General features: G+C 50.9%; 1 protein-coding gene across 1 annotated transcript; it reads left to right on the plus strand.

The window, feature by feature from the left end:
* Positions 1-11,504: 11,504 nt before the first annotated feature.
* Positions 11,505-25,519, plus strand: Draxin (dorsal inhibitory axon guidance protein). The gene is made up of 7 exons (XM_032887557.1): positions 11,505-11,942; positions 14,568-14,761; positions 14,984-14,986; positions 17,179-17,290; positions 17,615-17,704; positions 19,554-19,643; positions 24,797-25,519. Exons 1-7 carry the CDS (start codon positions 11,510-11,512, stop codon positions 24,907-24,909), a joined length of 1,035 nt encoding a protein of 344 aa, XP_032743448.1. The 5' UTR covers positions 11,505-11,509; the 3' UTR covers positions 24,910-25,519.
* Positions 25,520-26,191: the final 672 nt, after the last annotated feature.

A 26,191-nucleotide genomic window follows, 5' to 3' on the forward strand; every position in this document is an offset into this window, starting at 1 on the left:
GACACTAAGAAATATTGGGTGATGGTGCAGGCCTTTAATCCTAGCACTTAGGAGGCAGAGGCAGGCAGATCTCTGTGTTCAAGGGCAGCCTGCTTTACAGAGCAAGTTCCAGGCAGGATGGCCAAAGCCACGCATAGAAACCCTGTCTTGAAAAACCAAAAACCAACCAAGCAAAAAACCTCCACTTGTATACACACACACACACACACACACACACACACATCCTGCACACATAACACACATACACCCTGTTTACCATGTGTGTGTGTGTGTGTGTGTGAGAGAGAGAGAGAGAGAAAGAGAAAGAGAAAAAGAGAGAAAGAAGAGAGAAAGAGAGAGAGAGCAGGGTATGTCAGTTATGTGTGCAGGGTATGTGTGTGCTATGTGTACAAGGTGTTGTGTGTTGTGTGTGCAGTGTGTGTGTGCTATGCATGTAGGGTGTTGTATGTTATATGTGCAGGGTGTGTGGATGAGCAGGGGTGTGTGTATGTCATATGTAGAGGGTATGTGTGTACATGGTTTGTGTGTGTGAGGGGGTGTATATGTTATGTGTGTAGGGTGTGTGTGAGAGCAGGGTATGTGTGTTATGTGTGCAGGGTGTGTGTGTGTGTGTGTGTGTGTGTGTGTGTGTGTGTGTAGGGTTATTCAGAGCTAGTTATGAACACAATCAACACAGACGGAACCACCTAGAGGGAAGCCAGAATTCATTTATGAAGACAATGGCCCCCTTTAGGCTAACCTGGAACTGCCAGAACCATCCTGGTCCCCCATTGATCACCCTAGGAGAACAGAAAGCTACACACACTCAGGAACCTCCCACACCCAGTCTACCCTGACTGGCTCTGGGTCTTTCCCCTCCCCTCAGTGGAAGCAACAATATTACCGTTTCTATAAACCCTGCCTCTTTTGAGCCTCACAATTCCCAGCATATTACAAGAGGAGAAATAGAGGTTTAGAGCAGTTAAGAGATTTGCCCAGACTCCTTTCACTGTGCTTAGTGAAGCTTGCCCAGAGCTCGTTTTGGTTTGGGGTGTGCGGGTGTATGGTGTGTTTAACTTATTTTTGTCTCTGTTGGAGGCAAGATTCCTATCCTAGGCTGACTGACCTCAAGCCTGCTATGTAGCTGCAAGCAGGAGCTTAGAGATGCCAATCCAGGGGTACTCCCTCTCCTGTGAAAAGGAGATGGAAGGGGGAGCAGGGTCAGGCAATTCAATCCCAAGTTAACTCATCCTTGGTGTCTTTGTCGAAGTACAAAAATGCCCTATCAGAAATGGTTCCCACAAGAAACATCCTCTGGCTGGATATGGTAGCACAGGTTTTTAATTCCAGCCCTGGGAAGGCAGAGGCCTCCAGATCTCTGTAAGTTCAAGGATAGCCCAGTCTAAGTAGCAAGTTCCAGGCTAGTTAGAGCTACATGGTAATACTTGGTCTCAAAACAAGCAAACAAATAAACAAAAGAACCAGCAACACCATCCATCTGACAAAGATGAGCCCGGAAACAGTATGGCTGCCACAGAGCACAGGAGAACCCTTCAGGCAGGCAGAAGAGCAAGTAGTAGAACATGAAATGTAGCAGGGTCAGAGGCCAGGAGGAGCAGCTCTACACAGAGGCCCATCTTGCCTGTGGCTGTCAATTCTGAGGGAGAGAATTCAGGTTTTGGTCCCAGGATCCCAAAGGAGAAGTTGTAGGATGGCCTGCCATGGACATCCAAGACTGCTGACCCTGGTAGTCCCAGAGGAGACAGCATCTGCGCTGGGTTCTGATGGGTGCTTCCAGGGCTGGGGTGTAGCTCAACTGGAGAAATACTTGTCTGTCATGATGAAGCAGTGGCTTTGATCCCCAGCACCACGCAAACCAGGTAATTACACCTGTAATCCCAGCACTCAGGTGGAGGTAGGAAGATCAGACGCTCAGAGCCATCCTTAGCTATATAAGGAGTTTGAGGCTAGCCTGAGCTACATGAGATCCAGTCTCTAAAAGAAAAACAGATGGCCATTTTCAGAGCTAGTCTCCTAAGAGACTCTTTTTGGTTTCTGAGGGATCTAAAGGTTCTTCCCAGCCACCTTTAACAGGATGCAATTGCCATAAATTTCTTCCAAGCCTAGGCCAGCTTGTGTTTCCGTGGGGAGGGGCATTTGAGCATCTGAGACGTATCCCAGGGGAACTGCCAGTATCAGGACTCTCCACATCCCCCTACTCTCTTCTGATAACCTGAACTTCACTCTGAAGATCCCCCAACAAGAGCAGCAGCCCTATCAAGGCCCCATATTGGTCTCTAGGTGCCATCCTATAGCCAAATCCATAAATGTCTCACTTGTGCCAAAGATCATCAGCCACTGGGTGCACGAGTGCAGAGCAAGGCTGAAGACCCGGAGAGAGGGAACAGCAGGCATAGGCTGTCAGAATTGGCCTTCTGGGTCTCTACTTGTAAACTTCATAAGTTATCCTTGAAACCATGCAGGGGTGTCCCCAGTAACTGCTGTCTTTCCTGACCCCCAAGCTCCCAGGGGAGTGTATCTATTACTTCCCCCTCTAGGGAGCTGGCAGTCAGCACAGAGAGATGAAGACATGTTTCACTATAGATCATGAATTCCCAGGCTCCCTTGCAGACAGGACTCTGGGCACCATGACATCCATTCTCCAAAGTTCTTTTTGTACTGGTGTCTTGGGGATGAAGGTCAGGCACTAACTGATGTGTTTATAAAAAGATAAAGAGAGGGGGGGATTAGGTTCTATGGAGGTGTGAAGTATGGGGGAAGGGGGTGCCTCTGCGGTCCCATGCTGAGACATCCCTTCCCCTGAGGGACCAGTCACAGATATAATATAGAGTTTATTCAGGGCATGGGGAGGGGAGTTAAGAGGGTAGTAGGGGCGGAGAAAGGCAGAGAGAGAGAGAGAGAGAGAGAGAGAGAGAGAGAGAGAGAGAGAGAGATTAGTAGAGGAATAGAGGCCAACCGTGTGGAGAGGGGGGGGGGAGAGGAATGGGGAGAGAAGAGACAAAGAGGAAAGAGGGTAGGAGATCAAGAGAGTGAGGAGGGGACAAGCAGTCCCTTTTATAGTTTCAGGCATACCTGGCTGTTGCCAGGTAACTGTGGGGTAGAGCTTAGACAGAATGCTAATACTAACAGCACATTAAGCAAGCATTCTACCACTGAGCACAGCCCCAGACCCAGTAGGGATGGGGGCATACACCATGGTGTGCCTGCATAGTTCAAAAGAAACTTTTGTGGAATTGGTTCTCTCCCCTCCGTTTTTTGGTTTGGTTTTTTTTGTTTTTGTTTTTGTTTTTTTGTTGTTGTTGTTGTTGGTTTTTTGTCTTTGTTTTTTTGTATTGTGTTGTTCTGTTTTGTTTTAAGACCGAGTCTCACTCTGTAGCCTAGAACTCTAGCTCCACCTAGGTCTAGCCTGGAACTCACTATGTAAACCAGGCTGTCCCTCCAACTCAGTGAGAGATTCTTCTGCCTCTGTTTCCTGGCTGCTGACATTATAAAGACACCACCATCCCTAGCCCCCAAATCTTTGGAGCAATGCAAATCTTTGAAATGTAACTCGTGATCCCAATATGGAGTAGAAAGCCAACAAAGGTATTTTTTTTTGAGCAGGATAGCCCCTGCACACATCAGTAACTCCTTCCTGAAAGCATGAGTCAGCCTGACTTAGGCATACACAACTTTAAGCCCTGCACGACGACTTCAGCTTCACTGAGCAACATCTGTGCCCCTATGGCTCTGCATGGCTTTAGAAACTCCTCTGGTGAATCAGCGACGGGGAGGGGTGCCCACTGCCTGTCCTGACAGTTATAAAGTCAGAGAGTAGATGTCAGGTATCGTGCTTATGGTTACTATTGCTGTGGTGAAACACCATGACCAAAGCAGCTTGGGGAGGAAAGGGTTACACTCCCACACCACGCTGCTCCTCACTGAAGAAAGCCAGGGCAGGAACTCAAGCAGGGCAGGAACCCAGAGGCAGGGGCTGATGCAGAGGCCATGGAGGAGTGCTGCTTGCTGGCTTGCTCCACCACTTTCTTATAGAGCTCAGGACTACCAGCCTAGGGTGACCTCACTCACAATGGCCTGGGCCCGTCCACAACAATCGGTAATTAAGAAAACACCCTACGGGTTTGCCTACAGCATCGGATGGAGGCATTTTCTGAACTGGGATTCTCTTCTCTCAGATAACTCTAGCCTGTGTCAAGTTAACATAAAATTAGCCAGCACACCAGGCATGAACTCAGGCCGGCTTCACATTTTCCTCCGCGCTGGAATGTCCTGGAGGTTGTGACAGAGTTCTCTGTGGGTAGCCCACAGCATTCCTCAGAGAACCAGAAGGAAAAAACCCAGGTCACGGTGAGCGTCCCTTGTGTTTAAACTGAGTAAAGGGACTGGGGACATGGCTCAGTAGGTACAGTGCTTGCAATACATGTGGCTCTGGTCCTATCCCCAGAGCCACAGAAAACAGGTGTGGCAGCGTACCCCAGCAAGCCCAGACCTTCTGTGGGGGGAGGAGGCGTGGAGACAAGAGGATCAAAAGTTCAAGTTATCCTTGGCTACCAGTCCACTTAGACGCCAACCTGGACTGTGTTAAACATTAAACCCAGTTTCAGGCAGGTGGATCTGTGAGTTCTAGACCAGCCTGGTCTACAGAGAGACAGAGTTCCAGGACAGCCAGCACTGTACAAAGACACAAAGAAACCCTGTCTTGGGAAGTCTCTCTCTCTCTCTCTCTCTCTCTCTCTCTCTCTCTCTCTCTCTCTCCTCTTGCAATAGAGACCATATTTGAGAACATTTATCATCATTTTTATTTGTCTTTAAAATAGGTTAAATTTTTAAATTAAATTTATACATTTTGTAGCGCCGGGGAATGAAATCTAGGGCCTTGTCCATGCAAGGTGGGTTGACCAGAACTCTAATCACTGGGCTACATACTTACCACTGTACTCCTACAGTAGAGTCTTTTAAAACCCGGTTATTTGGATGTGGACACCCATTTAATTCCAGCACTTGTGAGGCAGAGGCAGGAAAATCTCTGAATTGGAGGCCAACCTGGCCTAAGAGTTTCAGGGAAACCAGGCCTACAGGAGACCCTATTTTGATCACCCCCCCTATCCAATAAACAGACTAACCAGCAAACAAAAATGTCGCCTAATCAGACTCAAATGCTTCTGAGCCTTTGAAGTATTTCCATCAAATACTGTAGCTCAGTTTTATCGGGACAAGGAGGAGGAGGAGGAGGAGGAGGAGGAGGAGGAGGAGGAGGAGGAGGAGGGAGGAGGAGGAGGAGGAGGAGGAGGAGGAGGAGGAGGAGACAAGGGTCAGGGGTCAGGGGTCAGGGGTCAAGGAACTGGTGTTGCATCCAAATCTCTGAGTGAACTTGGATCAAGCTGCCCAGTTCTTACGCTCCCCCGCAAAGCAGCCTTCCCACAAGATGCTTCAGCCAGCGTCTACCCCAGCCTGCCGAGCAACCAGTGGGTACAGCCAGTCAGCAAGGCAGGAATGCAGGCTCTGCAGCTGTTGTAGGAGGCCGGGTGGTCAGACTCCACAGTTGTCTGCCAGGTTGGTATGGCAGGAGCCCCCTCCCTCGCCAGTGTTGCGCCCCATCCCATGCAGGGCTGTTGGTGAGAGAGGTCTCGGGAATTAAACCTCGCTTCAGCTTGAGTGGATGCCTCATTTGCATATGACACTGCCTCCCGCTGCCTCCTGGACGGAGACAGGCTACTAGACAACTCTCTCCCCACTGTGCCAGGCAAGACGGAGCCTGAATTCAAGCCCTCCCTTTCCCCTTCCTCCTCCCCCTCCCCCTCCTTCCTCAGGTTCATTTTTTCCTTCCTTGCCTTTTACTCCTCAGTAGGACCACCGCACTCACCAGTAGAGATACTGGTCACAGCAAATACAGGCAAGAGTGACATCAGACGTGATCCCTGGCACTGAAAACAGCTCTGGGGATAATCACGATGTCCCCCGTGCGTGGGGTGCCAGACAGCCCAGGCTGGGAACTCTGTTTCACTGTCAAAGAGCCTCAGTCTCTTCTTGCATTTATTTTTGTTGTTACTGTTTTGAGACAGAGTCTCTCACTCTTAGCTCAGGCTGCCCGGAATTCACTAGCCTAGGCTGGCCTTGGGGGCCATCTTTAATGTGGGAAGGATCAGCTCTAAGCCCATCTCAGACTTTGGGGAAAAGCCACAGGCAGAGCCCACAGGGCTAGAGGACGGGAGCACCTGCCTTGCTTTGTGCGCAAACGCTGGGCGCTTTGTGACAGAGCCTCCAACTGGCTTTCAGAGTGACAGGAATGGATTGGAGCCCATCTTCACTGGGGATCCTTGGCACAGTTTCTGTGGTGGCCCATGTTTCTCGAGTGGCTCTCTGCCAGACTGGCATCCTGACTGCTGGGCTATGCCAAGATCTTCTTACAAATCCCTGGTGTTTGGAGAGGGGGCTCTACGAAGTCTGCCAGCTCCTGTGTACTCACACCCACGCGCATGCGCATGTGTGCAGGCGCACGCACCAGGGATTCACATCCATCCACAAACCTGGCCACTAGTACTTATGCGAACAGAATCCTAGATACGCTACAGTTCTGAGGGTGGCTTGGGCACACCCTCTCTCCCCTCACTGTGCCAGGGAAGTCAGGCACTTCCGTACGAGTGGATAATCCCAAACCAATATGGCGCATGAGATCTCGAAGCCATGGGAGACACCCGCACGGAGGAGAACCATTATCATGGGTGGGGGAGCATCAGCACAGCGGGGAAGCACTAGAGGGAGCACTAGAACGCAAGAGGAACATCACACCCAGCATCGAGGCGAACTGATTGAGGTGGGGCTGATTGAGGCCTTATAAAGGAAAGGACATTTGGGATGGATGGGCTTCTCAAAGAAAGGTGGCGTGGAGGGGGGACGTTGTTCTAGGAAATAGAGTGTGTCTGAGGTGTCCCCACAGGCTTCGAAGGGGAGGAAGCAGGCGCCAAGGGCATGCTGGGCCTGTGTTACACAAAGTTTTCGAATGTTAGGGTGAAGAGACGGGTTAAATGGGAAGATAAGGGAGCCAGGGACAGGTTTTTAGCGGTTGAAAGTCATGGTGGGAGGGCCTGCAGCTGCGCGTAAGAACCAGGGCAGGATGGTGCAGGTGCTGCTAAGGGATGAGAAGAGGGTGGGGCCATGTGGGTGCGTTGGTGTGGTGCGTTGAAATCCTGCCTTCTGCCCAGCCTGGCTGCATGTGTGATTAATCCAGAGAGAAGGGTGGGAGGGAACAGACACTGCTGAGTTGGGGTTCCCGTATGCAACGGATGAACCCAGAACCACACAGAACAGGACAACGGGATGTCCGCCAGCGTGAGCAGGAGGGTGGATTGTCTGGAGTTCTTCCCCCCCACCCCCGGAGCTGGGGACCGATCCCAGGGCCTTGCGCTTGCTAGGCAAGCGCTCTAACACTGAGCTAAATCCCCAACCCCTTTGGAGTTCCTATATGGGTAGGACTAGGTTTGTTTGTTTTTTTAAGATTTATTTTTTTTAATTTTTATTTTATGTGTTTGTCTGCATGCGTGTTTCCACACAATGTTTGTGCAGTTGCCCAAAGGTATTGTAGTCCCTGAAAGTGTTCTTACAAGCTGCCATGTGTGTGCTGGGGACTGAGCCTGGGTCCTTGTAAAGGCAACACCTGCTGCTAGCCACTGAGCTATCTCTCCAGTCCTGTGTCTGTTTTAAGTTTTTGTTACATTTGTTTGGTTGTGTTACATTTGTTACATTTGTGTAACACACACACACACACACACACACACACACACGGGGTGGGGAGGCATAGTGCTCAAATACAGGTCAAAGGATAGAGATCAGTTCTTCCTTCCAACATATGAGTCACAGGAATTGGACTCAGGTCATCGGGCTTGGCAGGAAGCCCTTTCACCTGTTGAACCAGCTCATAGGCCCTGTTGTCTAATTTCTCTTTAAAAGAGCTCCCTCTCTCCTTTCTCTGCCCCGGCCCCCAGATCCCTACATAGCCAAGAATGGCCTCACAATCCTGAACCTCCTGCCTCCACAACCTGAGTGCTGGGATTACGGGTGTTTACCACTGCACACCAGCCTGTGCAGTGCTGAGGACCGGACACAGGGCTTTGTACATGCTAGGCCTTGATGTGCCAGGTGTTGTTTTTAAAAGGAAAATCAATGAAGACTCGGGAGCCAGATGCTGTGGTGAAAGCCTGCTGGCTCAGAGAGAAAGAGAAAGCTCCCAGCTGACCTCCCCACTCCACCCACTTTCCAGTCGGCAAAGGCTCTTTCTCCTTACCACGCTGCCTTAAAGACCCTTCAACTCAATGTCCCTCCTTTCTTCTTTTTTTTAAAAAAATTACTTTTTAATATATGTGAGTACACTGTCGCTGTCTTCAGACACACCAGAAGAGGGCATCAGATCCCATTACAGATGGTTGTGAGCCACCATGTGGGTGCTGGGATTTGAACTCAGGACCTCTGGAAGAGCAGTCAGTGCTCTTAACCACTGAGCCATCCTCCCAGCCTTTCCTTGCTTATGTTCGCTTCTTCTTGACCTACCCTTGGGTTTATTTATCTCCTGTTGACAGAAAGCTCTTTGGATTAAAGGTGTGTGCTAGGCCTGAGTTCACAATCTTGGGGTTCACAATGTGGTCAAGTGTCCTGCAACAGCCAGGGAATGGGCTTTCTCACTTAACTCTGCAAGGGAGGAGCTGTTCTCCAGGACCACACCCAGGCTGGTCGGGAAGCTCTGAGGGTCACTGACTTTGTGACTGCAGGGCGACAGCTAGCTGGCTTCAAAGCACCTCAGGTCAAAACAGCAGACGAAGCAGAAAGCAGAGAGATCTGGTAACATTCATCCAGTAGCTCTGGGAAGAGCCCAGGGCCTTAGGATGAGGAGGAGCATAGTGAGAAGTTTGCTTCTTTCTTAGCCTCAAGTGGGTCAGCCTAGTGGTGACGCCAAGGCTAGACATGGCAGCCCCTGCTTTGAGCTTGTCGATGAAGAGTCTGACTGGGCTAGGCCTGAGGGCTTCAGAAGCTGAGCCAGCTAGAGCGAGGGATTCTGGGAACCAGGGAAATTTCCAGACCTGACAACTTTTTCTAGCCCCCGGGCAATTATAAAGCCACAAATCACCAAGAAGTGGTGTCGTCAGCACCTTGGGGACCCTAATGGAATCCTGAGCCATAAAAATTCAATCAGTCAGCTGACCCGGCATGAGCCTGGCTGGGGTGGATATGGTTGCTACAGGCAGGAGGTTCCTCAGGGACTGACAGACATCTCCCATCTACCCACTGAAACAGTCGGGCCCTCTGAAACTGTCCTCTGGATCCACTGGGGTCAGCCTCCTCCCTGGGCACTGAACCTCCAAGAGGCTCTGCTTTGGCTGAGAGGGGGTACAAGAGCTGGCTTGCTCCACCTTGTGCGTATGTGGCAGAGGGGTGTGGTCAGAGTCATTTTAGCCCAGCCATTCCCAAAGCCCTCAGCTTCACGGGGCAATGCCAGTACCTCTGGGGACCTCAAAGCTCACGGGAACTGAAAAACAGGTGCACGCTTGTTGTCATCCTAGCACTAGAGAGGCAAAGAGGCAGGAGAATCGGGAATTCAATGTCTCCTTCCACTATATAATGAGTCCCAGGCCAACCTGGGCTCCATGAGATTCATCAAAGGTGGGGACTGGTGGATAATAGGGACAGAGCTAACCCACTCTGGATAGCCACGAGAGGCCCAGAGGGCAGACACTTACTCATGAGGTGTAACTCACCATCCTGCAACCGCCTTCCACATCGGGAATATGGGAAGAATGACAGGAGTCACCATAGAGAGGTGCTAAGAGGACAGAGTGCTCCAGTTTCTGGATATTAGATGCAGGTTAAATCTCAACAGCAAGGCGTATGTTCTGGGCTCTGAGGGGCTCAGCTGTGTCTCAGAGGGCTTGGCCAAGAGCAGAGGCAGAGAAACGATATCTAGACTAGTCTGGAAGCCAAGGATCCTCAGCCTCAGGTGATTTAAAATTTTTATTTTATTTTATGTGTATGGGTTTTTTGCCTGCATGTGTGTCTGTGCACCCTGTGTGTGCAGTGCCTGTGGAGGCCAGAAGAGGGCGTTAGTCCTCCAGAACTGGAGTTACAGATGGTTGTGAGCTGCCATGTGGACGCTGGGAACAAAGCAATAAGTGCCCTTAACCGCTGAGCCATCTTCCTAGCCCCGCAAGGGCTATCCTTTGTTGGGGAACTGAACTCTGCATCGTGGTGTGTTCAACTGCTTTCTTGGCCTCCTCCTATCAGAAACCATCTTTTTGACACATGGAAATGACCCCAGCAGCATGTGGTGATTCACACCTATCATCCCGGCATGCAGGAGGCTGAGGCAGATGGAGCAGCATGAGTTCAAGGCCAACCTGAGATACACAGCATGATCCTGTCAATAATAATAATGATGATAATTAATAATAATAATAATTATTTATAATAATTAATAATAATAAGTTGGTTTAAAGGGGGGGAGAAAGCAAGCCAGATACAGTGGTGTATTCCTTCAATCCCAGCACTCAGGAGGCAGAGGAAGGTGAATCTCTGTGAGTTTGAGGCCAGCCTGGTCTACATAACAAGTTCCAGGCTAGCAAGGTCCACACAGCAAGACCTCGTCTCACGGAGGGAAACAGAAGCTGGAGAGATGGTTCTGTTAGGTTGAGAGTGCTTGTTGCTCTTGCAAAAGACCTGAATTTGGTTCCCAGCACCCATATCATAACCCAGCTCCAGGGAGATCCAGTGCCCTCTTCTGGCCTCCCCAGGCATTGCACTCATGTGACACAGACACACATACACACACACACACACACACACACACACACACACCCCATACATAACAAATAAATAAATGTAAGCTAATGAATTTTTTAATCCTCCCCCCTAAAAGGAAGAAGCTGGGTGTGGTGGTTCATGCCTGCAGTTCTCATGCTTGAGGAATGGAAACAGGAGGGTCAGTTCTCCTCCTGCTATCCCGGGCTACATGAGACTGTCTCAAAGACAACATAAAACCTCAATTAATAACCACAATCCAAGGGGCTGGGGATTTAGCTCAAAAAGGAAGCATTTTCCCCAGCTCGGAAAAAAAAAAAAAAAAAAGAACCAAAAAAAAAAAAAAATAACCACAATCCAAAACCATTTTCAAAGAAAAAAATCAGAAATGGGGGCTGGAGAGATGGCTCAGTGGTTAAGAGCACCGACTGCTCTTCCAGAGGTCCCTGAGTTCAAATTCCCAGCAACCACATGGTGGCTCACAACTATCTGTAATGATGTCTGGCGCCCTCTTCTGGTGTATCTGAAGATAGCGACAGTGTACTCACATAAAGTAAATAAATGCTTCTTTAAAAAAAATCAGAACTGTGTCCGAGGAGCACAGTCTCCTCCAGCCATGAGGGGAAAGCAGTTTGCATGATGGGTTGTAGATATGGAGCCTTGGGAGGAGTGTCAAGGGGAGCTGTGTACAGCACTCATGATGCTGGTTTTCTTTTAGGGAGAGCCAATGGCAGGGTGCACCGTCCTCAGGGTCCCCATGCTGTTCCTGATCCTCCTGCTATTTCCAGAGCTCTACATGACAGGCACCCTGGCCTCTGGATCCTCTGCCCGGAACCTGCCCGAAACCCACTCCCACCTCCCCAGCTCTGCACTATGGGTGCCTCAGACAAGCCATCACGGTCGTCGAGGCCCGGGGAAGAAGGACAGGGGCCCAGGCAGACCTAGCCGGACCCAGGAGGGAGCCGTGGTCACTGCCACCAGGCAGACTTCCCAGATGACACCTGGACAGCCCCCTGCTGGCCTTCTGCAGAACAAGGAGCTGCTTCTAGGACTGGCATTGCCCTACCCGGAGAAGGAGGCCCGGTCTCCTGGTTGGGAGAGGGTGAAGAAACGTGGCAGAGAACACAAGAGGCGCAGGGACCGTCTGCGGCTGCATCGAGGTAGCTAGAGTCCTGGGAGGGGGCGGGGGCTGCACTGGGGAAAGGCTCTAATCCAATGCCAAGAGCAGGAAATAGTGATAAAGTCAGTGTTTTAAGGCCCCAAAGAGGCCCCATTTAGAGGTCTCTTCCACCCAGGGCAGAAGGAAGTTCCCAGAAGAGGGGAGGCACCTTACTAGAGTCAGAGTGGTCTGGCAGGAAGAGATAAAAGGGACAGAGGTGGAGGAGAGGGAACTCACATAGAAGTTCCGTCCCCTTAGGCAATCAATCACCCTCCTAAGTTGGGAAGATCTGCCTTGCATCTGACCTAAATCTACCCTACTCACAACCTCCCTGCATACAGGCAGAACAGCTGAGAGTCGTCCTCCAAACACATCCTTTGATGAGCTCTGGAATAGAGTGGGGGCTGAGAGCTTGGGCTCTGAAGCCAGATCTACTGAGACCAGTGTCTGATTCCGCTACTAGCTAGTTTGTCCCTTGGGCAAGTCACCTTCCTAAGCTTCAGTTTGTCCTGCTGCGAAGATGCCACCCACCCTTAGTGCAGGAGGGACCTGATGCTCAGAAAGCTTAAGGTCTGCCTTCGTCGGAGAACTTGCTACCAAACCCACAGCTCCCTAGGCAGCATCCTCCAACCCTGAACACCAGTGACACCATGTGGCGGTCAGCCGTCTGTCACGGTCACCGGGAAATTCGTCCCAAAGCAGGAGAGAGGTTGATTTGGGACGGAGAATTCAGAACATTCAGCCTCTGGTTGCTTGGTTGTGAGACAAAGCGTCATACAAGAAGAATAGAACTGCTTGCCTCATGGTGCCTGGTGGTCCAGAGAAGGAGGAGAAAGAGAGAGATGCAGAGAGAGGAAAAATGAGAGAGGAGAAGGGGGAGGAAGGAAGAAACAGCACAGGAACGCCTGGGTCCCCATATCCCCTTCAAAGGCACCCCAGTGATTCAAGTTTCTCCACTAGGCCCTGTGTAGAGGCCCTACTGCTCCCATGTAGAGCCACGGTCTGGAGAATCAAGTTTTTAAAGATTTATTTTTATTATTTTTAAGTGTGTGTGTGTGTGTGTGTGTGTGTGTGTGTGTGTATCTGTGCATGTTGAGTACGGGTGCCTTCAGAGGCCAGAGTCGTCAGATCCCCTAGAGCTGGAGTTAAAGGAAGTTGTGAGCCGCCCGACATGGGTGCTGGGAATTGAACTCAGGCCCTCTGCAAGAGCAATGCATCTCTTAGCTGCTGCCTCCTCTCTCCAGTCCCAAGACCAAGTCCTGGGTCCTCGGGCTACATCAAAGAGGCAAACTTCAGTGTCTTGGGAGAGGAGTCACCGTCCCGTGTCTGCCTGTGTTCAACTTCCTTAACCTCCATTCCTCGAGCTACTGTGGTCACCCAGGCTGAGCCTCCTTTGGCCCAAACAGTCTCCAGCCAACCTGAGCATCTCCAAGCAGCCGGCCCCTCCCCAGCCTCACCTGGAGGGGTTTGCAGGGTATTTCTCTAGGAAGAGACTGGAGCAGCCCTCCTCCTTCAGATAGCAACAGGGAGGGCACTTGCCTCCCTGCCAGGTCGACTGAGAACACACACCCTTCCATTTTGGGGGGGTCCCCTTTGCCAGTTTGGAAGATGTTGATGCCTTGAGGACCAGCACAGGGCCCCTAGTTTCCACGAAGCTCCTTTGGCTTCACTGAAGGGGCAGAGATGTCCTGAGGGAGGGTGTCATGGTGGCAGACGATAGATGAAGTCCACAGGCCAGGTCAGTTTATCAGTGCTTGTGAAGCCTCAGACTGACTGAGGTCCATTTCTGCAAGGTGGGGTGACCTCAGGAGATCCGGATCAGCTTACAACACAGCTGTAAGGGGTAGATGATCTCCACCCCCACCCCCTTTGAGCCTCTGTTCTGGTCCCATTGTTTGTGACCTCGTGATGACCCTGTATTGCTCCCTGCTACTCAGTATCCCACACCCAAGCATCTTCCAAGGTGACCCCAGGAGTTAAAAGCATTGGCTTTGTGCTCAGGACTGAGGTTCAAATCTACACTCTGCCAGGCACAAGCTGTGTGTCCTTAGTAAAACTACCTAATCTCTCTGGCTCTGGTTCCTCCCCTGTAGATGAGCAGCAACTACTTCCCAGAGTTCCTGCAGTGGTTAGATGAAGTAATTATTGTGATGTGGCTCACTGGGAACCATACCAAGTGCATTGTCAAGAAGCACATGTGGATGAGCGTGCCACTGTGTGTGTGTGGCAGTGACTCTCAGGCTTCTCCCTAAACAGTGTCCCTCAACCTCCATAAACCTCACCTCCTCCAGGAAGCCTTCTACAGTTTTATGTCCCTGGATACCCCTAGGCATCCTGGATCCAGACTTACTAGAGTGCAGCTTCTGGGGAGAATCCTTTCACACACACACACACACACACACACACACACACACACACACACACACACACACACACACACCCCTCCCTCCTTCCACATGACTGCCTTGTTTCCAGGTCTCTAGAAGGGTAGATAGCAAGGATGTTGGATAGGCCAAGGAAGGGTTCATGATGCCCAACAGCCCTTGGCTTACAGCAGAAAAGACTTGATGCCCTGTAAATAGACACTGAGCAACAGGTGGGTCAGCCTGTGCTTGTCTTGTCTCAGGCCGGGCTGCCATCCGTGGACCCAGCTCCCTCATGAAGAAGGTGGAACCCTCTGAAGACCGGATGCTGGAAAGTACCATGGAAGAGTCTTCCACTAGCCTGGCCCCCACCATGTTCTTCCTAACCACAGCCGACGGTGCCATGCCTACTGCGGAAGAGTCCCGGATCCTGCCCGTCACCTCCCTGCGGCTCCAGGTAGGGGCCCCACGTAGCCTTGAATCTCACAGATTGCCTGTCAGGGTTTTCTGGATGAACAGAACCGAGAGTGTGAATGTGTCTATCTAAGGGGATTTATTGGAGTGGCTTACAAGCTGTGGCCCAGAAAGTCCTAGAGCAGCTGTCTCCCAGTGGAAAGGCAAGGCTCCCAAGGTTAGCTGTCTCCGCTGGCCTTTGCTCTGTGTTGGAATGCTGGAGAAGCAGGTTCCAACACCAGCAAAGGAACGCCTCAGCTGCAGGATAGATGAACTTGCCGGTGAGAGCTGAAGGCAAGCAGGCAAAAAGCAAAAGATTCCTTCTTCCATGTCCTTTCACGGAAGCTGCCACAAGAAGGCATGGCCCATATTTAACTCGGGTCTTCCTGCTCCAACCATCCAGTCGAGGAAAACCCCTCACAGGTGTGCCCTGCTTCTTGAGTGTTACTCGATTCACCTCCTGCTCTACTTAGGTAAACTGAGGCACAGCGGGTGTGGTAATGGGAACCATTAAGGTTTGACCCCACCAGGTATTCTGTCTGCAGAAGGGCTGCCAACACCCAGAGGACATGGTTGGGGCTTGGGCTGGAGCCAATTCCACCTCAGCAGGCTGCTGTCTGCACACATAGAGGTGGGGCTGTTGTGGAGGACTTTTAAAGTCTGCAAGAGTGATTTAAAGCCCAGATCTAGGGGCTGGAGTGATGGCTTAGTGGTTAAGAAAACTGACTGCTCTTCCAGAGGTCCTGAGTTCACATGGTGGCTCATGACCATCTGTAATGGGATCCAGCACCCTCTTCTGGTGCGGCTGAAGACAGAGACAGTGTATTCACATACATAAAATAAATAAGTCTTTTAATAAAATAAAATAAAAATAAAATCGTTCCATGCCAGATGTGGTATCTCACATCTACAATCCTAACACTTGGGAGACAGAGGACAGGGGCAGTAGCATCACCACAGGGTTGAGGCCAGACTGGGCTACACCAAGAACTCTAGGCCAGCCTGGACGACGAAGTGAGACCCTGTCCCAAAACAAACTAAAACATTGTTTTGCTTTCAAAATGAAGTAAGAGCATTGAAATGGATTATATCTATAATCTATTACATACTGATGATATAGAATACAGTGTGTAACCCTGCTGGTAAAATGCTTCCTTAGCACTCCTGGAGCCCTAGGTTTGATTCCCAGCGCTGTATGAAACGGACATGGTGATACATGACAACTGGTATAACCCAGCATTCAGGAGGTGGAAGCTGGAGGATCAGGAGTCTGAGATTGCCCTTGGCTACATAGTGACTCCGGGGCCAGGCAGGGCTATATGATACCCTATTTCAGAAAGGAAGAAAGAAAGAAATGGAGGGAAAGGGAGAGAGGGAGAGAGGCAGTCCACCACTGTGCTGTGCTGCCCTGCTTTGTGAGTTCTTGTTCAGCTCTTGCCGTGCCTTGTTTAAACTGATTTTTTTTATTTTAATTATGTATGTCTGTGGGGAAGAGGGTATGTGCCTATGAGTGAAGGTGCCTTTGGAGGCCAGAGGCAACAGATCTCCTGGAGCAGGAGTTTAGGGCACTTGTGAATCACCTGATGTGCATGCTGGGAACTGAACTGTGGTCCTCTGCAAGAGCAGTATGCACTCTTTTTTTTTTAAAGCCAATATATATATATATATATCCATTTTTTATCTATATAACCATTATATATATATAATGGTTATATTCAGACACACCAGAAGAGGGCGTTGGATCCCCTTATAGATGGTTGTGAGCCACCATGTGGTTGCTGGGATTTGAACTCAGGACCTCTGGAAGAGCGGTCAGTGCTCCTAACCACTGAGCTATCTCTCCAGCCCACAGTATGCTGCTCTTTACTGCTGGGCCAGCTCTCCAGCCTTGACTGTGCCTCATTTGCAAGTTAGACTCATAAGAGGCGTGAATGCATACGGTATACATACAGGCTTTAGCCCTTCCAGGCATCACTGGCAGGTTAGATCGCATCTCCTGAGGACCAGGAGATGGCTGTAGATATTCTTTTTCCTCTTTCTTCATCTGTGACCAGGAGCAGGTAGGTGTGGTCCGTGCCGTGCTGTGATCGTGTACACGAGGACCCAGTCATGGTATCTGGTCCTGAGTAGTCTCCACAGTATTGGTCAGGGTTGCGCGTGGAACTGAGGCCTGTGCATGGTCTCTCCAGGACCTTCAGAGGAAGGGGCAGGGAAGTGAGCAGTGGGCCACTTCCGGTCCCCTCCCTGACGTGCTTAGAATGCTGAGCAATCGGAACAGCCTGTCTTCTGCATCGTCAGCATGGATTCCAGGGTCCAAGCAGAGAACAAGGTGGCCTTGCCCTTTGCTCTCTGGCCTTGAGACCCCAGGTTCCCTTTCACTTCAAAGGCTCAAGCTCCCCTCTCCTGCCTCATCTTCTGCAGACGCAGCCCACGTCTGATGGGGAGGTGATGCCCACACTGGACATGGCCCTATTTGATTGGACGGATTATGAAGACTTAAAGCCGGAGGTTTGGCCTTCTGCAAAGAAAAAAGGTATGTCTACTTTGCTACCCCACCCCCCATGCTTAGACTCCTCTCTCCAGCATCTGTCGATGGAGGGCATTTGCTGAGTCCAGAATGACCTACAGGTGTCCAAAGGCGGGCTCGAGTCCATTGATCTAAGCTGGACCTGACACTTGTGCCAAAGAGTACCCCTCGCTCACTGCACACTACTCAGGCCCCATGTCTCCTTAGGGAAGAAAGTGGAGCAAAGAGAGGCAGAGGGTCTTGTCTGAGTAACACGGTGGGAGTGGCCGTCTGGCACCATGACACCCAAGTCTTGGGCCTAACCTGATCGCAAATTTTCTTTGTCCCCAGAGAAACACTGGAGTCATTTTACCAACGATGGTAACGAGACATCACCTGCTGAGGGAGAGCCATGTGACCATCACCAGGACTGCTTGCCAGGTACTCTGGTACCCAACACCCACCCTTGAGTCCCAGGTGTGGGGAAAGACGGCAAGGTCATTGAGACAGGGCTTGGGAACAAGCCTGAGAGTCATGACCCTTTATAACAATACTTAGAAACTACAGTACCAGGCTGGAGAGATGGCTCAGTGGTTAAGGGCACTGACTGCTCTTCCAGAGATCCTGAGTTCAAATCCCAGCAACCACATGGTGGCTCACAACCATCTGTAATGGGATCTGATGCTCTCTTCTGGTGTGCATGAAGACAGCAACGGTGTACTCATATACATAAAATAAATCTTAAAATTAAAAGAAAGAAAGGGAGAAACTACAGTACCCACCAGTTTTCTGAGAGTCCTTATCAGCAGCTACCAATTTCCTGAGAGACACTACCATACACTGACTCATAGAATGATGAGAGAGAGAGAGAGAGAGAGAGAGAGAGAGAGAGAGAGAGAGAGAGAGAGAGAGAGAGAGAAGATTAAGCTCCAGGGAGGTTAAGGCCCTTTCCAAGATCGATCATACAGCCTGGGCCAACTTGGTTCCTAAGCCTCTTACCCATATCCCATCCTGCCCTGAGTCAGATGGTCTGCTCCTGACCTTGTCCTCTGAGCAGTCCCCTCACTGTGGCACCAACTAACTGGCTTTCTGGGGACAGTTTCCATGACACCGTTGCACCTTCAGCAGCTCGGCCTATCAGAGGATAAGTGCGAGGGGCCTGCTGTTTGATTAGAGCCTGGACTCCTGTGGGATCAGGAGGACCACGTCAGAGCAGACTGAGGTGGAATTAGAAGCTGTGGAGAGATAATGCCTGTCATCACAGCACTTGGGAGGTGTAGGCAGGAAGATCAAGAGTTCCAGGTCATCTTGGGGTACATAGAGAGTTCCAGTCAGACCCTGTCTTGGGTTCTTACCTAGGGCATTGGTGGCTGTATTTATTAAAGGCAAGAGAGGAAACAAGTTGACAGAGAAACCTTGGGTCTGATGTCATGCTGACTCAGCAGGGGCTGTAGAGAAAAACCTCGCGTGACAGGGAAGCCCAATGCGGGGCAGAGTGTAGCCCTGGTCTCTGGTCATTAGCTGGTCATTGTCTGGAGCTCCTGAGGAAGGGATGGTTGGGACATGAGCCAAGGTGGCCCCTGCAACTGCTCACATCAGAGGACCAGTGACTCATGTCCCTTCTTGTCACTGAATAATGAGTGCTTTGGGAGACGAGGGCTGGGGAGACCCAAGGGGCCATCTCCATGGTACCCCATCAGCAGGACATTCTGCAAAATAGTAGCCATTCAACATTGCAGAGGACACAGAACATAGACAGGCAGTCCTTTCCCACAGCACTGCACCCTAAGTGTGAAGAAAAGGCACGAGTTAAGGCCAACAGGACGGAACTTGGAAGCTAGCTTTGTAATTGGCAAAGAGATGTCTCAGCTCTGCCCAGATTTGCCCTGAACCCCACCCCCACCCCCAAGGCTTCAGTTTTCCCATCTGTCTAAGAGTATGTTATTGGTCCGTGATCCCTGAGGCCCCTCGAAGCTCTCAGCTGACTCTACCTCTGGCACCCCTAGCAATTACAACCCCATCCCTGGGAGGTGAACCCCATACCACCTTTGATCCTCCCACGATCAATCAAGTGGCCCATCTGGGGAGGCTCAGGTCTCTGCCACCTGCCTCTCGGGACTTCAACCATGACATCCAGCAGCAGTTCCGGCCCGGAGCCTTGCACACCAGATGGTCTACTAGGGCATGGCCTGCCACACACATGATGGATCTCCTGTCCAGTGGGACTCTGTAGGGCGGCGGGGAGGAGCCGCTCGGCTTGGCTGACCACACGTGCTTACTATGTTGCCAGGAACTTGCTGTGACCTCCGGGAACATCTCTGCACACCCCACAACCGCGGCCTCAACAACAAATGTTTCGATGACTGCATGTGCATGGAAGGTCAGTCTGGGAAGGGGAGAGTCCTCCCCGCCCAACTCTGCTCCCAGAACCGTGAAGCCTTTGTTGTCCAGCCAGCTCTGCAACGAGTGGGGCACGGGGTTTCCTGGCAGAGGGTGGACTTGGATGCAGGGGCCGGGGAAGAGGGAGTGGGTAAGAGAAGCCCCGGGGAGCTGAAGGCTCCGGTAGAAACAGCTTTGCTGGGGACTTCCAATCTGTCAGCTCCATGTGCTTCCGTCCCTGGCACTGCTTCTCAGATTTGTATTTCTCACCTCTTAAAATCCAAGCTGGCGTGATCACTCGGGATCAGGACGGGGAGAAGGGAGGAGACGGGAACGTATTTCTTTAAAAAAAAAGATCCAACCTGAGAAGGCTGGCGTGCATCTCAGTAGAGTTCTAGATGGGAGGCGTTCCAGGTGAGATAGTGGGGAGCCGGGAGCTGGGTGGGTTTCCCGACAGTCAGTGGGAGGGGCTTACTGGACTACTCGTTCAACGGTCTTGTGCACCAGCCTCAAGAGGAAGTGTGTGCCCAGTGCCCACGTGTGCTGTTGGTGCCTGCTTTACACTGAGTTCTTTCTTTCCTGGAAATGTTCTAAGGCAGAGCTAGGCAGTTCTCAAAGTCATGATCCTGCTGCCTCAGCTTCTCAAGCAGCTGGATTACAGGTCTATGACACCATGGCTGGCTCTTCCTCCTTCCCTCTTCTCTTCATTTTTTTTTTTGTTTTTTTTGTTTTTGTTTTTGGTTTTTGGTTTTTTTTTTTTTGTTTGTTTGTTTGTTTTTGTTTTTGTTTTTGTTTTTTTTTGGTTTTTTTGTTTGTTTGTTTGTTTTTGTTTTTGGTTTTTTTGTTTTTTTATCACAGGAAGAAAGAAAGGATGGATGAGGATTGAGAGAAGGAGAGTTGAGGAGGAAGAGGGAAAGTGAAAAGAAGAGAAAAATTGGGCTGGAGAGATGGCTCAGCCATTAAAGGCTAGGCTCACAACCAAAAATATAAGAGTTCGGTTCCCAGCCACCCATGGCTGAAAGAAGAGAAAAAATTGGCTATGTCAGTACAACACTTGCAACCCTCAGCACTTGAGAGGCTGAGGCAGGGGGATTATAAGTTTGAGTCCAGCTTAGGGTGCACGGTGACAACTGGCTTGGAAAAAACAAACCAGGGCTGGCAATTGGTTCGGCATGTAAAGGGGCCTGCCCTGTCAGCCTGATGATGTAGTCAATGGCTGGAACCCATATAAAGGTGGAAGGACACAGCCAACTGAAGTTGTCTTTTGACCTTCACCTGCAGACTGCAGTTTGTGAGAGCCCCCCTCCCGCATCAATGCACATCAATAAACAAAAATAAATGAAAATGAACCAAAAAAGGAAGAAAGGGGATAAGGAGGGAGGGAAAGAGGGAGGAGAGAGAGAGAGAGAGTGCACAGTGATGCCATCGACCTATAAATCCCAGCTGTTTGAGAGGCTGAGGCAGGAGGATCACGAGTCTGAGGCCTGCCTCTGCAACTCAGCATAAATCTGTTTCAGGAAAAGAATTTTTTTTGGAGATAAAGTCTCTCAGGAGATAGAGGCAGGTGGATCTCTGTGAGTTCAAGGCCAGCCTGGTCTACAGAGTAAGACGCAGTCTCTAAATAAATGCCTAAGTTGTGAAGGTGTAGCCCAGTGGTAGAGCTTGAGTTCAATCCCCTACCCGTATGAAAGGCAGAGCCAGAGACGGGCTGGAGAGGTGGCTCAGTGGTTAAGAGCACTGGGTGCTGTTGCAGAGGACCTGGGTTCAGTTCCCCACAGCACTATGGCAGCTGACTACCATCCAACGCTCTAGTTCCAGGGGAGCTAGTGACCTCTTCTGACCTTCAGACACCACACATGCATGTTGGTACACATACAACATAGACATACAAGCAGACAAAACAAGCAGACTCAAAATAAATCTTGTTTGTTTGTTTGTTTGTTTCAGACAGGGTTTCATGGTGTAACAGCCCAGGCTGGTCTGGGAGTTAGACAAGGCTAGTCTTGAACTCACAGAGATCCTTCTCCCTCTACTTCCTGAGTGCTGGGATTAAAGGTGTGTGACATCACTGGCTGACTTCAAAATGAATCTTTTTTTAAAAATATTTTTTAATTTATTTATTCTTTTATGTTATGAACACACTCTTGCTGTCTTCAGACACACCAGGATCCCATGACAGATGGTTGTGAGCCACCATGTGGCTGCTGGGATTTGAACTCAGAACCTCTGGAAGAGCAGTCACTGTTCTTACCCACTGAGCCATCTCTCCAGCCCCCAAAACAGATCTTAAGGAAAAAATTTAAATAGAGAAAGATGAAGGGATAAGGTGGAAAAATAATTTTAATTTTATCTTCAGAGAATCTTCAGACCTACGTACACTAAAGTAGCCACAGTGTCGTGAGCACCTGGTTCCCATCACTGAGATTCAATAAAGACCAACATGGCCATCGTGAACAGGGTTATCACTGTCACAGGCTTCCCTTGTTTCCATACGATCTTTATTTATTTATACAGTGTTTATTTCGGCACGCAGCTCTGAGAGATAAGCACCCTTTTAAATTACAAGGTATCAGAATGGACAGGCCATCGGAATTCAACCTTCATTCCGGGCTCTGAGGGCAAAATCCTCTCCCAGCTGCTGTGAGAACCTGAGTCACATTCCAAGTCTAGTTCCCAGCCACAAAAGAGCCCGTGCCTTCTCCATTCCTGAGGTCCGTTCCTGTGAAACGAGATCACAAGAAAACAAATCCATAGATAAGCTGTCCCTGGAGCCAGGCAGGGCGGCACAGGCCTGTGATCTCAGCACCCAGATGGGAGACTCATGGCTTCAAGCTCATCCTCAGCCACCTACGGACTTTCACCCATTCTCTATAGCCTGGGCTATACAGGGCCTTGTCCATCCATCCCAACCACCTTACACCCACCCCCAAAGAGAAAAAGAGAAAGAAAAGGTCCTTGGAAAGTCGTGGGTCTGTAAAGGCTGCTTCCCCCTGGTAGTCTCACAGGATGTTAGGTAGAGCCCTCAGGAAGGTCAGAAAGAGTGGGTGATGGAGGTTGAAAGATGGGCAGGAGAGGCTCTAATAGGAGGCAGAAGGTGAAGGCAGGGACCTTGGGCAGGAACGGCCTGGCCTGGCCTAGCATAGAGCGACCCCTGGAGAAGGATGAGAGAAGTTTCCAGAAGAACCACACCGTGCTGCCCTTGTTTAGATTTTGTTTGATTGGTGATTGGAAGTCAGGCCCACACATACGCAGGGAAGCCGCATGGTCTAGCTCTGTGGCTGAAGATGAAGTTCAGTTTAGGTTGCCTTGCGTACACTAGGCCCTGGGCTCCATTGCCAGTGGAAATTGGGTGTGGGCACAATCTAAGCACAGAGATTGAGGGGCGATTGGGATCTCAACTCCATTCACAGGTGGACAGCCTGGGATGCATGAGACCCTGTGTTCCCCACAAAAAAAGTTATCCCTGTGTTCCCCACAAAAAAAGTTATCTCTGATTGCAGGACTGGGGATGGTGGAGGACAGGGGACAGGCTGGGAGATTAGAGAGGGTAGAGACCAACCAGAGTGAGGAGATGTAAGACGCCACCGTCGCCTGTGGTGAGAGCACAGGCAGGTTCGCAGTGTACAGGTGGGCCGTTGAGTCCTCCATGTTGGCCTGGTAAGGGGGCCGTGGGAGGCTCTGAGGAGGAAAGCCTCCCCTGTGGGCCTCAGACAGCAAGCCGCTCACACTGCTTTCTAGAGGTCTTCAAGGTGTCCACATCCAGGGCCTAATCGTGACCCCTTAAACTGATTGGTTCCACCCCCTGCTTCTTCCTGGAGACTCGGGTTCCAGGGACAAAGGGGAGAATGGAAGCTATGGGGCTTGGATAGCTCATTAAGCATGGCCAGAGAGTAAGAGGGTTCACCCAGGTGCCACACAGGAAGGACCTTCGAGGGACCAGAGCGGGCCAGGCCGGCAGAGTCTGGAAGCTCCTAAGGGCTTCTGTAGCCACCTAACACTCCTGCTCCTGCAACTGGTCCTCTGGTGTCACTTTGACCAATGCTGGGCCATGGGGCTGGGAATCTGGCTGAGCTGGCACAGTGCTTGTTTAGTTACGGAGAGCCTTGGGTCACTCACTCAGCACCACATAAAACTAAGCTCGGTGCAGCGCACCTGTGATCCCAGGGCTTTGTCTGTGGAGACCAGAGGATCAAGAGGCCAAGGTCATCCTCAGCTACATAGCCAAGTGGGAGGCCAGCCTAGGTTACGTGAGACCTTGTCTCAAAACCATAACACACTCTAGGCTTCCAATCACAAACTCCCCAGCAGCCCCTCTGCCCCCCCCCCCCGCAGCCGATGACATACGTGGATCTTGAAGCAGAGGTGTCCTCTCACCCCCAGTCACTCCAACCCTGAAATGCAGAGGTTTCTTGGGCCACAGAGGCGGCTCCTTTCCTGTTATCAGGAGGGTGGGGCCTACTATGATCTTAAATGAAAAAACATCTATTCACACCTCAGGTAATAATAATTCACACAGCCCTGATAAACAGAGCCATGGGCGGGATACCCACCCACTGGCATCAGCAGGGCCACACTTAAGTTAATTAGGGTGTTCGAGAGAGACTTCTTGCGTTTGCGCGTATGGCGTGCTTGTGTGGTGTGAGTTTGAAGTGTTTGCGTGTGATCTGTGTAGGTGCTTGTATATGAGTGAGTGTCGATGAGCCTGGCCCATGTGTTGAGTCAAGGGCAATCCTAGGTGTCAGCCCCTGCCTTCTACGTTGCTGGAAAAAGGGTCTTTTGTTTGCTGCTATGGATGCCTTCTGTTTGTTTTTGTTTGTTTGTTTGTTGTTTTTCCCCAAGACAGGGTTTCTCCGTGTAACCCTGGCTGTCCTGGAACTCACTCTGTACACCAGGCTGGCCTCAGTCAGAGATCCGGCTGCCTCTGGGGCCTCCCAAATGCTGGGACTAAAGAGTGGGCCACCATGCTCAACTTTTTTTCTAAATTTATGAGGTTGTGTGTAACTGTTGGGATGCTGTACAGACCTGTCCCAGTTTCTTAAGTCTTTTCAGATTCGGTGTGTGTAGGGGCTGTAGGATGAGAAGCCTGAGAAGGCTGGAGGGGAAGGGAGGGGACAGTCACCCTCAGTTCTGACTCCCTTGCCTTCTTCCACTCAGGGCTGCGCTGCTATGCCAAATTCCACCGGAACCGCAGAGTCACTCGAAGGAAGGGGCGCTGTGTGGAACCTGAGACAGCCAACGGGGACGAGGGATCTTTCATCAACATCTAGCGCCCTAGTGGTGCCTCCCCACCGGCCCGGGGTCTGAGCCAAGGAGGTTTAGGACAAACAGGGCCGTGTTAGTAACTAGCTCAACTTGAGGCTGAGTGGGGAACCGATGGTTGAGGCTGTAGGTGCAGGCCCAATTCCCTCACCCCCAAAGCAGGAAGGCCGCTTGGCTGAGAGCAATGCGCCTGCGCCCGCCCGCTTGCAGCCCGCAGCCAGGGACGGGGCGGGGCCGGTCCCCAGCCAGGACCCGGCTCAGCTAAGGGATCCTGCTAAACTCGGTGGCTGTGTGGAGCGCACCCTCTTCTGCTCTACGCCAGCACTGCAACAGTTTCAATTTGTGAAATCAAGAAGGCTCCCTTGACTGGAAAGGGTTGGAAAGAGAGGGGACACCTGACAGGCGTGGATCTGGAATGCTGTGTTCCAGGCAAACGCCAAGCACCACGTGTATTTTTACTGAATTTCCACAGAGACCGTGGTAAGAGATCACTGACGCGCACCCGAGGTGCATGATCCGTCGTGCAGGGTCCCACGTCATCCATGGTCCTCCAGTTTTGGCAGCAGAGACAGCTTAACTGTCTTCAGCCTTTCCCTAGAAAGACTTACGTCTTTTTGATGGACCGAGTCTTACTCTTTGGCCAAGCTGGCAACTCAGACAATCCTCCTGCCTCGGTCTTCCAAATGCTGGAACTATAGGCATGGGTCGGCATAATTCGCAGGTGTATCTTCCTTAAAAACAAAACATTAGAGCTGGGGAATGTGGCTAAGTTTGTACCGTGCTTCCTTAGAATGCATGAACCCTGCCTGGGCTGGGCTTCTTCCCATTATAAGTGTGAGGTCAGACTACAGGAGACGACTGTATCTCAAGCAAAACAAAGTAAGCTGTTTGCCTAACCTGCACAGGGTCCTGGGCTTGATCCCATCCCGTTTCCTCCTTTCTCCACTTCTTTGTCTGAGCCTCTACACAGGGCACCCTTTTTTCAGGTGAAGGAAGATCCCGGTGGCTGGGTCTTACCATGTGACAGGTGCTAATTGAAGTCATGAATAGGGGAAACAGTAACTTTCCTCCTGTGCCTGTAGCCCTGATCATCCAGTCCTGGGCCACCGATCACTCCCTCCTGAACTGTCCTCGGTTTCTACTCCACTGGAAAGGCATACATGCGTCCCCATGTGCCCACCGGACGTACTGTTTAATGATTCCCCCTCCCACCCCCTCCATCCCTCCACAGCCCCCAGACTCCATCCCTCCACATGAGCAGCAATGCCTCTTGGAAACTCTGAGACTGGA

This window comes from Rattus rattus, chromosome 1 (assembly GCF_011064425.1).
Source record: "Rattus rattus isolate New Zealand chromosome 1, Rrattus_CSIRO_v1, whole genome shotgun sequence".
Classification (NCBI taxonomy): domain Eukaryota; kingdom Metazoa; phylum Chordata; class Mammalia; order Rodentia; family Muridae; genus Rattus; species Rattus rattus.